Genomic DNA, 17,614 nt, shown 5'->3' with positions numbered 1-17,614 from the left:
CCCATTTTTTTTTTCAATCAACTGTGGAGCCGTTGCCACAGATACCTGTTTCAATAGTGCTATTTTGTCATCATCTCTCAATTCTATACCTGGGGAAAGGCTGAAGATATGAGTGGAAACAAATCTGATATGCCTCCAACACAGAACAGTTAAAAACAACATCTTGTAGGCAGAGCTATGTATCACACAGAGGTCTAACAGCAGCACCATTTCAAATGGACTACTAAGTTGTGTTTATCACAGTACTGAACCTCTACCATACCCTGCCACATAGCCTCTCTAACTGTGCCACTCGTTTACCTTGGGGCATCCTCATCTTCCTCTTTTATCCTCAGCTGTGTGGCAGCCACAGCAGCTTTGTGTGGGAACAGACTGAAGGTGCATACAATAGGCTCCCTGTGGTGGCCTAACCTCCTGTGCACAGCTCAGCTCGAAGTCACACAGAACTGTGGTACATGTGTAGGCAGACATGGGTCAGAGTTGGAGATTTCAATCGCTTGTTTACCAACTGCTCCCTGCCAGTTTTAGTTAGAAGTTGGAAAGTCTATGGAGGTAGCTGAAATAATGGCTTACTGTCACTCAAAAGCCCTTGTGGGAGAAAACAAAAACATTATTCTGGAGACAGTTAAAATAGCCAAGGAAATTGAATCTTGGATTTCAACAAGCCTCATTTTCTGAAATTCAGATGTGGAACTTTTTCAAAATGACAAATAGGCTTTCTCAGCCAAGCTGAAACACTGCAACTGTATTACTTCCTAGCCTAAATTCTGTCTCTTCTATAACAGGACTGAAATGTGCAAAGCTGGAAGTTAGGTCTACTTGCCCCAGGGAGGGGATAACTGCATTTGCAGACTAAAGAGGTGATTTATTGTAAGCTATCAAACAAAATGAAGGTACAAGTACAGATGTCAGGGGACCAGAAGGAAGAATGAGTTTAAAACAGATGAAAAAATAAAATGGAAATATTTTGTGGCCATATGACTCTGTAACATTAAGCCAGCACCTATGCGGCAGTGGATTGCTCAATCACTGTAATACAACCATATTCAACATATATTCTAGGAAGCTGATTATCTTTGAGCCAGCCACAAGCAGTCTGGTTATTCAAAAAGCATTTTTACATCTTTGAGGTGTATTCAAGAATTATAGTTGTTCAGATGTGCTGATTAAATAGAATGCAAAGGCCGCAGCCATTTCCATTCAAAGACTATCTGGCAATGACAAAAATATTTTAGGAGTGAACAGAGCTCAGAGTGAACGAGATTTTGTTGGTAATTTGAACAGCTGCCATCTGAGGGGAAAAACGGGCCACTTATTTAGGATCCGGTGACCAAGAAGTTTTCTTCCCAGGGTTTTCAGTCACAGGGAAGCTAATTGGTTGAAGGGCACCTTGGCTATACCAAATTCTAATATCACCATTTCTCACGTGGTTTGTTGTATTTGTAAAAATCCATTTATGGTTTACTGCTTCTCTCTAGGCTCTTTGAAAAGACAAAAAGTAAAGCCTGAATCAGCTTTAGGTGCATTCAAGCATTCATGCACATATTAAACTTTTTTTTTTTCCATTTGCCTTTTCAGTTTATCTCTGTTGATGTTTTCCTTGAAAACTAATTTACCCTCACCTGAATCAACATTTCTAACTCTGACATGGCCAAATGATCTGATCTTTTAATCCCCTTAAAGGCTTATAGCCAGCAGTCTCTCACATAAACTACACTGAGCTACTATTAGACCAAACAACTACGATTTCTCCCTTGTCTGAAAACTACCCTGGCTATGACACAGATATACAGCCCAGATGTGTCCAGAGGTGTGATGGTACTTAAGGAGATGTGTCTAATGCAGATGGGAGGTGTGCAGCTTAATTCTCTCTGTTACTTTAAACTGCAATTGCAATTTGCAATTTGGCTGACACGTGGGCACACTCCTTAAACCTACATATATCCTCAACTGCATGTTTGGATCTTGGGTACCAAGTACACATTAGAAAGTCTGAAGCCTCTCCTTGAAAATTTGCTTTTAGTTGTACTTAGTACAGCCAATGTCCTATTCAGGCATCCTAGGAAGCACTATTAACAGTATGTGATGGTTATTTTTCCTTGGTACAAACGTCAGCCTGTAATTAAGTTTGATGTGAGCGCTTGCTGTGATAATAATGCCAAGCCTCTGTGCCATTGTGAGGGAAAGAATACATGCTTGAATGATTTAGAACAAACAAAGAGAATGAACTCCACAATTGGAGAAATATAGCCTTCAAGTTCAGGCTTTGACCTGGTGACTAAACAGCATTATGGTCAGTTGTAGAAAGTGGTCTGCAATGTGTAGTGTTTCCACCTGACACTTTCTCAGTGACTTGTTTTCCTCTGTAAAATCTCCTATTCCAATCCCATCCTATGGGCCTGATATTGACCACTGCTGGTCAAGGCCCCTGTGTGAGGCTACCAATCTAATTCATTTTTTTTTTCTTCCTCCATCCACCTGGGTACTTTCATTCTCTCCATCAATACTGGATTACAACCATGCACTGCATTCATATTATGACTACCAGATCAATGAGCAGGCACACACCAGCAAAGCTGCAATCGAAGAACATGGCTTTGTGTCAGTGTTAATGATGCTTGGCAAAGCTCTGTGATTGATGATCATCTATAGATGCTTAGTTCAAACCTCTGGCACAGGGCAAGCAGCTTCAAGATTTGGGCTATCAAAGGTAGCAGTATCATGCCTGGGCACTAGAGACAAGCAAATTTAACCTGCTCCCGCTCTGTTGAGCCTACTGACAACCCAAAGAAATGTCAGAAATACAAACCCACTCAATCACAGAATGCCACAGCCTTCATGAGCATTTTGTCATGCTTTTCTGTAACTATATTATAAAATTGATAGAACATAACCAACACAAGGTTACACAATAACACTTCAATATCACTCGGTGCTAAGAAGATTATCTACAATATATTGTACTGGAAGGAGTCAAGTGTTCACTATTTCACATCATGCAAATGTTGTTTCCGAGCACCATCTAGTGTTTGAACAAGGCACAACAGCTGTACTAAAGAATGTAACATTGGATTAGACCATGGGCAATTACTTGATACAGTACATTTTCCCCATTTGGTGTGATGTCATACAGTTCTCCTGATCATATAATATGCAAATCTATTGGCTACATAGCAAACTAACAGGCTAAACAGACTGTGAGCCTGTAATGTTCAAACCTACTGAAACTGATACTATAACAAATCAGACAGCTTTAAAAAGTTTAAGATGATAAGGGATAGAAGGGATAAGAGTTGAAAATCAAACTGCTGAAAAAACTAAATTAACATTTTCGAAGGGGAAAAACCTAATCCATCTTCTTGGCCAGTGCATTGTGGAAAATGATGACAACATGATGACAGAGACTGGCAGCCCTTTTCATCACCCTGTACATGAAGTAGACCTACAGTGTTAGCTTTTCTACTGTCACCACTGACTCAGCTTATCACCGACTCTATACTGCCCACCTTTAGATCCTTTTAAATCGCACTTTATTGCTAGGAAGCGAGTCAAGGCAGCATGTTTTTGTCCAAGGTTTCAACCTTGATCCTGACCAGAGTTGATGTCTTAACAGTGGTAGTCTAACTGTGCTTTTAATGTCTCACTTATTCCATATTAAAGGGTTATTAAACTTTGTCTACACTTAGTTTTAACATTTGTCTTGGTGCTCCGAACACAAGTGTACATCCGGGACAAGTGAATGTTCAGACCTGTCTGAACACTGATGTGTCATGATGCATTAGCATTTACTTTACCAATGATATGTGGACAAATGTATCACAGACCACCTCAGCAAGAGGTTTGAGTGACCCAGATCACAAAATGTGGTCATTTCCACTTTTACTTCTGTTCATTTGTGAGCCAATCACCCGAAATGCATGTTAAAATCAAGTGTAAACAGGGTCTATGAAATGTGCTGAAACAAAGTTCAAAGTGTGCCAAAAAATAGTTAAAGTGTTAGAAGGAAAAGACAAATTTGTTAGCATTTGAATTGGCTTAAATTTAAGGCATCAGAAAGCTGGCATAGAACAGGCCTCCATTCACATTGCAGGGCTGTAGAATAAAGCAAGCAGATTAGGCACCAACATGCACCACTTTCAGGTTCCTGTAACTCACACACAAAAATATATTACACAAGAGTTAATATTGAACAATTCAGTGATTACATTTTAAACCAACAAAATTTAAGCATGAACTCAGATTGTCAAGAACAACATGAGGTGAGTAAGAGACAACAAATAAACAAACAAATAAATTCCACATCTCTAATAGCCTATGGTTAATACAGATTAGTCTAGGTCACATTCCACTATTCTGGAATACATGGGTGCTCTTTTTTTTCTGGAAATTAAATAAATACATAGATGGATATGAATGAGAGAATTATGCATGGATGTTACATGCAAAATCACACCTACATAGTAGTTTTGTAAGACAGGCTTATGCTCCATTTGTGGTGGGTAACATGCAATGAGGGTATTTCAATATCATTGTGAATCACTTGGATACAACAGGATTGCATGCGAGTAAAATGGAGTCATGCTTCATCAAAGCATGATCTAGTGGTGTTAGTCATCTGTTAGTTGTGACTGGGCTAGAGGGACAGCCACACTAAGTCATGCACAAGACACAGAGATGGGGGGGAGGCAGATGAACTACAACTTCATGGCAGATACATTAAGTACTGTACATACCCAGAAAATGCCTCTTAGGGACTTTGACCTCCTCGTCCTTACTGTCTGTTGCTACAGACACAAGAAAACAAAATAACAGGGAAAGGAAAAGAGACAGAGAGAGCTTGGTTTCTCTTCTGTAAAGTCCCTGGTCTGTGTGAAACGCATTCTCAGTCTCTCACAGATTAATTCATTCTGAGCAAAACATACTAAATGGTTCGAGCTGGTATCACTGATACCGCAAAAAAAAAAAAAAAAAAAAATGGATTCGTCAATGCCCTGGTCAGTGTAATCACCAATTACAAAGTTTCCAATAGAAAACGACTAGTTAAAGTATCTTTGACATATTGTCATGATACCAAAATTTTGACCTCAATACCAATATTAAGTTTAATATTTATGATAACTGATATTACTACCATGCAAAATAAGAAAACATGAAGCCGAGTTAGTGACTTGGACAATTTTGAATCAATGTCTGTACAGGAATGCTGATGTTGGTTGGGTTTCATCTTTGTTGGCTCTGTGAGTAAAATATTGCATAATGGGTTTTGCTCCTGGGACAAGGGCTTCCTGTCTCTGAATGGAGGCTAAGGCTTGAACCTTCTTGTGACAAGCTTGGGATTCTACACTTTTCAGACCCCATGCCTTTAGGCTGCATTCAGACAAAATCCGTAGGGTTGTGGAGCGCTATGGGTGTGTTTATTTGCGCTCTATGATGTAACTGTTGTGAAACAATCAGAAAATAGCATTTTTGTCTGATACAATGATATGATATGATACAATGGTACATCGTAAACACGTTTCTTCTCCTGGGTGTCTTCCTTCGGACTGCCAGCATGATTGGCCACCACACTGTGATGCTGGATTATGTTTGGGCAAAAGTTGATTCTGGTTCAACGTCTTGCCAGAGGGCTGCGTATTTTTGTTTTGTTTTGTTTTGTTTTTTGTTAAATCCCATGCGATATAAAATCCTGCAGCCTTAACACACTACACCCATTCAAATGAAAGGGAGGACTGGTGTTTTCCTGCATTCCTGGATTATCATGTGACATCTAACCGACATTATGACCTGCAGACATTAGCACCCACGGTCAAATGCCCTGACCTCAGCCTGCCTTCAGGTCAACGCATGAGTGAACATTCAACCATGGAAACTACAAATACAGAGCACAGTAGAATTCTGTCACAGTATAATCTATAAACACAAGACAGATTTGTCAAGCCACAGTGGGCTTTGGAACAGATGTACACGAAACAATGAGAGTCTGACTGCAATATCTAAATATCTAATATCTAAAGTTACAACTTTAGAAAACCAAAAGGGCATAATGTCAGTACAAAACTGTTTTGCCTCTGTCTAAGGGATCAGGTGACTTAACAGGATGCATTTGACTATCAGAAGACTTTACTGCAGGTAGTAGCAGGTTTTGGACTTTGACAAAGTCACTGCCTTTGAATAATTTGTCACTGTTTCAGTTTGTTTTATACTATAAGAGTTGGCGACACAATGACCACAACAAGGCTTCTGGATCAGTAACTCAGGAGTATATTAAGTTACTAACTCTAATTGGAGGGTGTCTGTAGTTAATTTAGAAAGTATGATGACTGTAGAAAAATTTGATTATCTTGATGTAAACTAGTTAATTGCTCTGAGGCTGAAATCAGTCACTGCAGTCACAAACACACACTGATATCAACATTAAACAGCTGAGCTTCAGTCAGTATGAGATGATCTCATTAATTTTAGTACAGTTTTAGTTTCATTAATTTTAGGCAAAGCTAATAAAAGCACAATCTGTTAAGCAAAAATTGCTTTTTACTTCAGTCTAATTGTAATTTAAACCATCTTCAGCAAAAATATTTTTTGTGACAAATTAGTAACTGCAGTTGCAAAGCTTCACCTCATACCAGGCAAGTGAGCATCACTCAGTATGAGGCTGACTGAGTGTAATTTGTCTCCTGATGAACACAGTTTGCCATGTGACTAACAGCAAGCTTATTCCTACCCCATTATTCAGCTTGCATAATAATATCTTCATGTCACTTGTTCTGTATGCAAGTTTGTCCTCTCTCTGCAGTCTGCAGAAAAGTTATGATTGGAGTCACCATCCTAACAACTTTAAAATTTTACTGGTGATGGTTTGAACTCTGATTTTCCCATTCATTTCTCCTCAAGTATCTTCAAAGTTAGAAAAAACATTTTTTTTCCACATGGTACAACAATGTCACATACATATTCTGTATCTGCTGGTTGCAGCTCTTCACTGAAGCTAAATCACTGTAATTTAGCACAACATATTTGGGATCTTTGGAAACATTCAAATCTCCACTAGAATTTGAAATAAAGTTCTATGGGTTTGAGCACAGCTTGAACACAATGAGACCAGCAGGGCTGAAGATGTTTTTAACAAACTATAATATTTGATTATACATCTGAAAACTGTAATAATAATAAAAAATAAATTTCTCTTGAACTTCTAAACTCCTTATTAGGTAAAAAAAATGGATGCTTTCTGTTTTGAACCTAAGAGCGATAAGATCATATTAAGCATGATCAGCAAATGCATTAGTCTATGATGTACAGTAACAGGATGTTATGAATCATGAACACAGCAGGAAATCTTGTGGGTTGTGCTGTTATAAGAAGCACTAAGTTACAACATGGCCTCACCAGTGAGGTTTTTCAGAGGATTGAGATTTAGAATCAACAAAAACACCCTTTAGCCAAACAGTAACATTCTGATCTGTTCAACATGCCATAAACAAAACCTGTTCACTGTTAAATGATATGGCATCTCATTTTTTAAACAATACTTTATTGTGAAAATCTTGACCAATGTGTATCATCAGCATTTACAAATATTTTCATTTGTTCTATGATCAGTATCGCCTTCTTTCCAGCCCTACCAACCCTCTACCCTACATACACACATACAGTTAGGTCCATAAGTATTTGGACAGTGACACAATATTCATAATTTTGGCATTGTACACCACCACAGTGGATTTGAAATGGAGTAATGAAGACGTGATTGAAGTGCAGCTTTTCAGCTTTAAATTAAGGAGTTGAACAAAAACACGGAATTAACCTTTTAAGGATTACAGCCAGTTTTATACACTTTCAGCCCATTTTCAGAGGCTCAAAACTAATTGGACAAACCATACATAACATACATAACTATAATTATAAGAATTATATTCGATATGGACTCCAGGATTTATTCACCAAATTCTGAGTTTCCTCCCTTGAGACGCTCTGTCAAGGCTTTTAGTGCTGCTGCCTTCAGTTGTGGCTCGTTTGTGGGTCTTTTGGCCTTCATTTTGGTCTTCAGCAGGTGAAAAGCAGCTCAGTTGGGTTGAGGTCTGGGGACTGACTTTTCAAACATTTTGTAGTGTTACCAGCTGGAATTCAGATTGACTTAAATGGTCTTTTTACCATTTGATCAACACAAAATGCATAGTGCTTTGTAGGTGCAAAATACATTTTATTGTGACACAAATAATATTTAGGACAACAGTCATCTCTTGGATGCATTAGTATTCATCCCCCTGAGTCAATACTTTGTAGAACCACCTTTTGCTGCGATTACAGCTACAAGTCTTTTGGGGGTGTGTCTCTACCAGCTTTGAACATCTAGAGAGTGAAATTTTTGCTCATTCTTTGCAAAATAGCTCTAGCTCAGTCAAATTAGATGGAAACTGCCTGTGAACAGCAATTCAAGTCTTGCCACAGATTCTCGGCTGGATTTAGGTCTGGGCTTTTGACTGGGCTATTCTAACAAATTAATATGCTTTGATCTAAACCATTCCATTGTACCTCTGGCTCTATGTTTAGGCTTGTTGTCCTGCTGGAAGGTAAACCTCGGCCCCAGTCTCAAGTCTTTTCAGACTGTAACAGGTTTTCTTCAAGGATTGCCCTATATTTGGCTCCATCCATTTTCCCATCAACTCTGAGCAGCTTTCCTGTCCCTGCTGAAGAACAGCTTTGTCTTGGTAGGTTTGCAGTTGTGCCATACTTTTTCCATTTTCCCACAGCTCCTCGGTCTTTATGATGCTGTTTGTTTGGTAATGTTCTCTAACAAACCTCTGAGGCCTTTGTAGAACAGCTGTATTTATACAGAGATTAAACTGCACACAGGTGGACTGTATTTACTAATTATGAGACTTCTGAAGGCAGTTGGTTGCACTAGATTTTACTTAGGGGTTTCACAGTAACAGGGGCTGAATATATATGCACTCAACACTTTTCAGGTTTTTGTTTGTAAATAATTTTGCAAACCATGTAATATTTCCCACCCGCTTCAAAATGATGCACCATTTTGTGTTGGTCCATTACATAAAACCCCAATAAAATACATTTAAATTTGTAGTTGTAACAAAATGTGGAAAAGTTCACTGCACCTCCTCGAGAGTGTTTTGAAAGTATGGTTCACGTCTTTGTAACAAACATGTAGCACAGCTGGGTAGCATAGAAAAAATTTAATAGTGTCCAAAAAAAAGCTTGGCCTTAATTTTCTTGAAAGTTGCTTTTTTCTTGGCAAGTTGGGTGTTCATGACGGGAAAGATGAAGACCTTCGCCCCCTGGAAGTAGAGTTGTCCATGCTTCCTTGACAGTTCCATCTCCCTCTCTTGGAAGTGGAGAAAGTATGCTGGCATAGGCCACAGCCATTTGCCCTCTTTTGGTCTCTGTCAGGGTATGGTGTGCTCTGTCCAACTCTGGTACTTCTGAGAATGTAATTTGGCCATGAACCCACTTTTCAGATCATTCTTCAGAGTTGTAAGGAATCCCCATGATCTGCAGATTATTTTGACAGGGCTGGTTTTCAAGATCATCCATCTTAGCTTGCTGTTCAGTCTTGTATCACATGCATCCAATGCGGATACAAGTGTGTTCAAAGGATCACTGTGGCTAGTTGGCGCCTTTTTCAGAGCCTGCAGTCAAAGTCCTTACTTTTCCACCTCAACATGTACAGCTTCCAGTGAGGCTTGTGTAGGTTCTAGGCTTGCTATAATTTCTGACAAGACAGCTGTGAGTGTTTGCTTCAGTTTAATTTGTAGAGACGATACAGTTAGCCCATCCGCTGTATTATGTAGCTGCTTGCCCACTGTTGTAGCTTGTTTCTGCTGCGTAGGATACGTTTCAGATGTAGTCAACTTTGCTCTATAACCTGATGGTTTATTTTTGCCAGTCATTAGATTCATCTTAAATTAGCAACAAAATATAACTAATATACGTGTTCCATGTAAAATTTAGGAACTTAGCTGGGAGTTTCTCTCATCCACATATTCCTCATTCAGTTATAATAGTGGAAGTCCAATACATTTCATTCCTGGAAGGGTTTTCAGTGGTTGTGTAAAATGTGTAAACAGGTTTATCTGAACTGTCCCAACGCCTACACTCACTTTCACACATGCTCTGAACACACTCACACACACACTAAATCTCAAACACATTTACATGCACTTGCAGTAAGTCACACTCATAGTCATTCTCATACACATGCATTCACTCACATTATATGTCTCTCACTCACCCTCTCAAACACTCTTAACATACCAACACAGCTCTCACACTATATTCCCCTACACAAACACTCTCTTCTGTTGCCAAAACACTAGTGAATATTAATACCATTAATTCAAAAGGTACACAAGAACAGCAAGTTTGTACAGGCATACAACATTTACAGCTAAAGCACACACACACTCATAGTGGTGGTGTAACTGAGCTTTATCAGACTGATGTCAGTAGGACAGTAAAGGGACCCTGCGGAGGGTTTCTAACCTGTGAAAGAGCGTCGCTTGGTGTTGAGTTCAGTGGCCATACGGACGTTGGTGCAGAGGTTCAGCATGATCAGCATGGTAGCAATCATGATGATGCTCTGCCACAGCAGCGGCGTCTCAAAGTAGCGTCCAAATCTGTCAGAGGAAGCAAACAGTATGTATTAACCCATGTAAAATGTAGCACATATGAAATGCAATATCCAGCCTCTCCAATGGGGAAAACCATGCATGCTTGGTTTTCTGGTGAGCATGAGCATGTTCTGCAGCACTCAATGAAATGACACGTTCTCTAATGCGCACGGCAAAAATTTGCATCTGGGTTCACATTTAGTCAAAGGAATACATCTTACCCATTAAGTGATGAGAACATGTTAGACACCAAAAAGATCTATCCATGTGACTCCAGTAAATCATTGTCTCTGCAGCTCCATGCTAACACAGTGATTTTGAATATTTGGCCCATTTACTACAATTCACCTACATTTTACATTACAGCAAACCATTTTGCAAATCATGCAGGGCGTACTATATTTCATAACATAAAACCAAAATCCCACCATTTTCAAATTAGATTTTTTGGTTGAAACACCCAACTTACAATGCCTTGCTTCTGTGACTAACAAAGTCATCATCATTCATGAACCACAACAGCTGTGTAAAGCAAACGTTTCCCCGAGAGACAAAATGTTTCACTCCACCCAATTTCAAGTCATCAAAACCCAACAGAGCTGCTGCTTTTAGGAAAACTAATGTGGACGACTTTATTATGGTGATGGAACACTTGAAGAAAGTTTTAAGTCTCTGAAAATTAATTCTGATATCCTTGTGGACTGAAAGGAAACCAGTGTCTGGATAAAAGGGGGGAAATGATATGGAATTGTAAAATACAACTGCTTGATTTGGGAAACAATTAGCAGAAACATGAAGTGTATACATTTTGTTGATGTTACGCTAAACATGCTGAACCACTGTATGGTTCTTTAAGTACAGACTATGTTGAGTGATTGTAGACTGAGTGCTACAACTAACAATATGTCACACTAAAGCGTCACTAGAGCCAATGATCTACTGGAGACACATGGGTGTCCTTGGTGTCTGTTCTCATCATTTTACAGGTACAGAAGCCAACAGGACAATATCCTAACAACTTAAACCAATATAATCCCAGTGGAGAGCAGTGACAGGCGGGATAGTGCTGGGACAGGACAAAGGTCTGCACGCTGTATGGCTCCACTGAGCACACACACGTTATACATTAGATTTTTTTTTTTTTTTCATTTGCTGTATAAGGTGAACATTTGGTTCCCTCCTTGCACATGGAAGGTCACTGTTACTACTACTGATAAGCAAATTAACAACATGCACCTATTGCCTTATTATTACAATTATCACTAATTTCACACACATTAATTAGAGGAAAATGTATTTCCTCAAGTACTAATTTATGGCCTACAAATACTTAAAAATAATGAATAAATCCATTTTTCGTGATATTTGGGCATCACTGTACCCAACTTTCTCACTTTTATGCAAAACACATGGAAAATGGGCACACAAGAAGTTAGCCAGTGTATTTTGGACCTTCAGCATGTCGGGCTACTGCTCCTTTCCACCAGTCCATCGCTAACACTCATTTCCTGTCTGTAAGTACCAGGGAAAATAACATTCATTTAAACTAAAATAACAGAAAGAAGACAGTAGGGGCTTAGACAGCAAATAAATATGAGGAAAAAAGAGGGCAGCCCTGCATCCATAATGAGATTTCATCTGCCAACAAATACTTGCCTGTAAACAGCCTCTAAAAGAGATTAAATTACATAAATTACAAATTGTCATCAACTTCCAAGGGCCATGTAAGGCCATGTAACCTTGCATAGCTCTGTCAGGCCTCATTATGTAAAAGATGTCAAACCAAACTCTTTATTCAAACATGTCGCAACATGCTGCCTGACTTGTGGGCAAATGTACACTTCTGGCAGAGCATGACTGAAGACCTTTTTCTAGATTGTTGGGAGCAACTGTTCAATTCGGCATGCATTCACTTATATCGCTGTTTCTTCGTTTATTCCCAAAATTGTCCCCATCAAAAACACACACCATGGCAGCAGTCACGAGAAGGGGGTATCAGTTCTAAGAGTTAACATTTCATTTAAACAAGGATTGATTTATGGATCACCACCCAGCAAAACTTAACACATTCTCAGCCATGCTCTTCTTGGTATTCACCTGCGACGATAAGCAAGGAGGCATTATATTGACTGATTTCTGGATGCACTCCTCTCCGAACATGAAGGGCTAGGCTGGGTTCCTGGAGGTATTACAAAGGTCTTACCTGAAGAGTATTCTTAAGATATTGGCCACCAGGAGGACCAAACACACATAGGTGGAGAAGCCCTCCGCATTCTGGGTCCGGCGGATGTCTCTGTACTGGGGAATGTATGGCACAACTCCGCCAAACACCATGGCACCAGCCGCGACCCACGACACCAGCTGGTTAAACACATACACGACCTGGTCAAACACCTCATCTTCCATGGCTCAGCTCAGGTGCTCATCCACTCTGCCTGGAGCAACAACTGACAGCGACACTTATTCGACGAGAAGTTGGGGAGTGAAGCCACTCGGTTGTTCTTGTGAGGGTATTGAGAGCTATTTAGCTTCTTGTGGTTTCCCGTGTTGACTTTGGCATAGTAAACAGAGTAATCTCCGAGAATTCGTGTTCATTATCTTAGCACGGATGCGGATAAAAAGCAGCTAGTGCCACGCCATCACAAGTCGGGCAGTGGATCGGAAATGACGAGCCAGGCAAATGATACAGTAACGGCAGAGAACAATGGTCCAAACTGTCCGAGCATGAATTACCACAGCGATGCTCGACAAAGGCAGCGGTACATTACTGGCAACGAAGGGGACAGCCGTGGCTTAATACCTAGCCGCTCTTTACCAACTGCGTCCCATTTTCTCATCCAGCACTTTGCTTGATGCTGTCTACGCGGTTTGAGCGGTTGCAAAACATAACTCAGCAGCAGAAAACATTCAAGATTTCCGATACAGTAAAAAAAAAGCCCTTAAAATCGACTGGAGGAGACCGGAGGAAAACGGGAAACGTGCACTTAATCTACACCAAGGCGCCTGTATTCCAGTTGACTGACTGGCCACACAAAACAGAGGCACAGCAATACTTCCTGATACGTCAGAAGTCACGCCTTCCTCAAAGATCCTGCACTTGAAAAAGATACTGCACATCCTGTAGGAAGTTTTCACTAGCGTGATGCGCCCTCTGGTGGCCACATCTGGTGGCTCAGCACTCTGCTTATAACCTGGAGTTACAACAGTGTGGACTGAACATGGTTAATTTATGTGACTTTTTTGACTAGGCACTGACCATTTCATATGTCTGATGAATTTGTGTTTACACAAGGTTTGCTCCTCAGCTACCTGAGCATTATGTTTGATTGAACTAGCTAGTACCAAAGCCTATGAGGAGAAAAGGCCTACCCATTGCCACTGACTGCTGTGAGATAGAGAAAAAGAGTGCAGTAAAGTCTTTTGAGCATCAGGGGCAGTGCTGAGCATTTGCCAAACAAGGTGGAATATATGGCGGTCAGTGAGGCTAAATCAGTGGTGGATCTAAGGGCAGCTGGCACCCTAAAAAAAAGGCCATACCACTCCAGTTTGGGCAATCTTAAAAAAAAAAAATTGCCAATGTCTGAGTTCAGATGAACACAGCATAGTGTGTGGGAACCTGTGGACCTGTTGAAGGGGGATGAGACAATGTGGTATGGCACTTTTCCTCTGTCTCACAGCTGTCAGTGGCCTTGGTTGGGTTTTCTCTCCATATGGCCTCTGCATGAACAGACACATTGTATCATTAACACAGAACACACATGAACCGACACACCACAATGCATCAGTTGAGATGCCTTATTTTTCCCACCTGCACTTTACGAAGTCTGCCTCTGATTGGCTAGTACTTGTTGCCTCTGCTGGTTAGTTTAAATCAGGTTAGGGTTAGGAGGGGGTCATAATTATGCCTCATCAGCATAATTATAAGCTGACGAGGCATTGTTGGTTGTAAAATTATGGCAGTTGCAGAGGATTTCAACTAGTATTGAGGTTATATAGTCTTTTTCCCCCCAGAGAGGAAAATATTTTCATTCATGTAGGCAGACTTACTGACCGCTGTTCATTTTATTCTATTTAGCACACTTTCATTGCTCTACATCGCTCCCTGGAGGTGGCCTCAAATAATCTGAATGTGGAATATCTTCCTATATAGATGATCTCTGCTTGCACTGTGCTGTCAACACCTGAAAGAGGGAGATTTGTGGATCAAATTCAAGGCATTCCAGCCAATGGAAACCTGCTAGTCAGAGACGGAAATAGCACACAAGTCTCACCCAGCTAGTCTTCAGCAGAGGCATCCTTTGCATTCTGAATACAAGAATGCATGACTGCACTCTTTCAAACAGTGACACACAACTTCAAACGATTCTAATGTGACCAACAGCAGCTATTTCAGGTGCAATCACGTCATTTGACTACACGGTCTCTGCCACATTCATTATGCATACAGTAGCTAATTTATGCATAAACCCTCATGAACACTGATAGTGTAGCCGGAAACAGCAGAACCTGCTTTTGTTCCACTGTAAAGATGTCTCGACCTCTCATGTTCTCAGTAATTTATCAGGACCATGAGGATTACACTGTTTGGCAAAATCAAATAACCATCTAAAAAAAGCCATCATATTACGCCCCATCCACAGAGGAAAGACCTTGTCTGGTGTCCCAAAGAGGATTTAAGGAACACTGAGGTAGTGACAAATCTCGACTGCATATTTTCAACTTGGATCCAATATTTTAAAGTAGCTGCAAGGTCCTAAATGTAACCATGGTTGTCCTCAGGTGTTTTGCTGCATACCTGTCTTTTCCATGTCAAACTCCACACAAGATAATACAATAATGCAAAATTCAACTAATTCAAAAGAAATAGAGCAGATGACTGACAAAATCCAGATTATAACCACTGGTAAAAAGAGCTTACTAAAAGTTATATAACCTTTGTGGCAGACAGCCTCTCACCCATCTCTGAGAGCCAGGATAATCTCTTATGTAAAAACCAGTGCTTCCACGTCAAACAGTGCACTGCAGCCATTTGCTCCTGCTCATCATCACCATCATCATCACAGTGTGGAAATGAGAGTGCAGACCATTGCGGTTAAACAAGCAAAACCGGTTTACAAAGGGTTAACCACTACAGAAATAGGTGTGGCCATGCAAGCATGCACACTCCCAAGTGATGGAAGTCGAAGTGAAGTCAGTCAGAGGCAGCCACAATAAGACCAGAAGTCAGACTAGTCACCTCCACAATAAAGCCTACATGTCGCTTAGGGGAAATAAATAAGTAGTCTTCACACCAATGAACAATGGATTAAAAGACTCAACTCAACTTTATTTATAGAGCACTTTAAAAACAACCACAGCTGAAACAAAGTGCTGTACATAAATGACCATAAAACGACAAAACAGTAAGAGCAATAAAAACAATAAAACAAATAAAAACAGGAAAAAAATGCATTTGATCTTTGTGTTTTATTTATAGATGAAAGAGCATGTAAGAGTGGGGGGAAATTTATATTTTGCATTAGCAATTGAGGTAATTCTATTTTCCAGAGCTAGGCTACTTTCAGTAGATAGATAGATAGATAGATATACTTTATTGATCACAAATTTTGCACAGAAAATACCAGCAGTCTACACGAAACATACTTCATCACTAGGAGAAATACATATCTTTAGACGAATTAAACACAAGTAACCAAATAAATAGTAAAAGTGGATAAACACAAATAATATAAGAAAAAAAAATCTATGCATATCCTATAAGAGTAATAAAAATATAATATACAAAATATATTTATAGACTAACCATAGATATTTCACATTTGAACCTTTGCATAGACTATGTATAATGATATACATCTGCAAAATATCTATAGAGTAGAATATGGATGGATCCAAAAAAAATAGATGTATACTCATAATGTATAATTACTGTACTGTCATTCTTGGTCCAGCTTCATGGAAAACATTTAACATAATATATAATTCAACTTATAATTAATCAATTAATACATAATTACATTGTTCAATCAGTACAACTAATAACTAACTAACTAAAAGTACTTAGCATAACTAATAGTACTTGATCAGTTTTATGAATATTTTTATTTTATTTTATTTATCTTCTTAACTTTCTCTTTGAAGTTTTTGCATTACGCCCGCAGGGGAAAATGCATTTATTTCGAAAAGAATGACTATTGGCAACCGGAAGTGCAATTGTTCTCATAGTGGCTGGTTAGACACAGCTCACTCCAAAGTTAGGGGAGTCACAGCACCTTCGTGGGAAAAACTGAGTTGAGGATTTTTCACATTGTGGCCCGAAGCTATTGCCTTAAGTCATTCGATTCCAAACGTAGTTACAGTCAGGCGGCATGCCACACGTCTCAAATTAATTCCCACACTGCCTGAAAACACAGCGAGGGGTTTGTGGTGGAGGAGCAACGATGTCCCAAACAGACTGCAAGGCTGCCAAAGACATGACGGAGACGGTAAGTTTGGACATACCTGTGATGTCGAGGCTGCTCCACATCCCTAAAGGTCACACCAAGGACACAAACGCCCCTTCACTACGGTTTTGACTCTCTCTTTAGATGGAGAAAACCATGCAGCGTCTTGAGGGAAGATTTCAAGCCATCTCCGAACAGTTAGAGTCCAAACATATCCTTTTGTTGTCAAGTGTAGGCTATGTCCCAACTTGAAATATGCTCGTCATGACATATTTAACTCCCTGCCGTGATTTAATTTGAATAAATGAGCTAATACGTTGTTTCAAAGTGTTTTTGTACTTCTGCCCCTGATTCTGAACTCTGATTGGCTCACACATACGACGTTATTAATTACCAGTTCGCACGCACCTGTGTCCGCATATCGGTTAATTTGATGATAGCAAGTGATATTACATTATTGTTATAATTTATGTGTCTGACAGCATCGAGGTAGAATAGTTATTTGCACATTTTTAAGTACATTCACTTAGACCATGGGTCACA

General features: G+C 39.7%; 1 protein-coding gene across 3 annotated transcripts in view; it reads right to left on the bottom strand.

Annotated features, from left to right (window-relative positions):
• Positions 1–17,389, bottom strand: part of slc66a2 (solute carrier family 66 member 2) — a 35,391-nt gene extending 18,002 nt beyond the window's left edge. Inside the window, exons 1-4 of one of the 3 annotated variants that reach the window (XM_030063739.1) lie at positions 17,130–17,389; positions 12,832–12,989; positions 10,501–10,634; positions 4,734–4,784 (exon numbers count right to left, since the gene is read on the bottom strand). In XM_030063739.1, coding sequence (XP_029919599.1) covers positions 4,734–4,784; positions 10,501–10,634; positions 12,832–12,962 — 316 coding nt within the window. In that variant the 5' untranslated portion in view covers positions 12,963–12,989; positions 17,130–17,389. Of the gene's footprint in view, positions 1–4,733; positions 4,785–10,500; positions 10,635–12,831; positions 13,660–17,129 lie in introns of those variants that run through there. The other 2 variants (XM_030063737.1, XM_030063738.1) reach the window with 2 other exon arrangements.
• Between the last annotated feature and the right edge of the window lie 225 nt (positions 17,390–17,614).

The sequence above is a fragment of the Myripristis murdjan genome, chromosome 11 (assembly GCF_902150065.1).
Source record: "Myripristis murdjan chromosome 11, fMyrMur1.1, whole genome shotgun sequence".
Taxonomy (NCBI): Eukaryota; Metazoa; Chordata; class Actinopteri; order Holocentriformes; family Holocentridae; genus Myripristis; species Myripristis murdjan.
The sequence above is the reverse complement of the archived record's forward strand: the minus strand, read 5'-3'. Positions and strand labels throughout refer to the sequence as shown.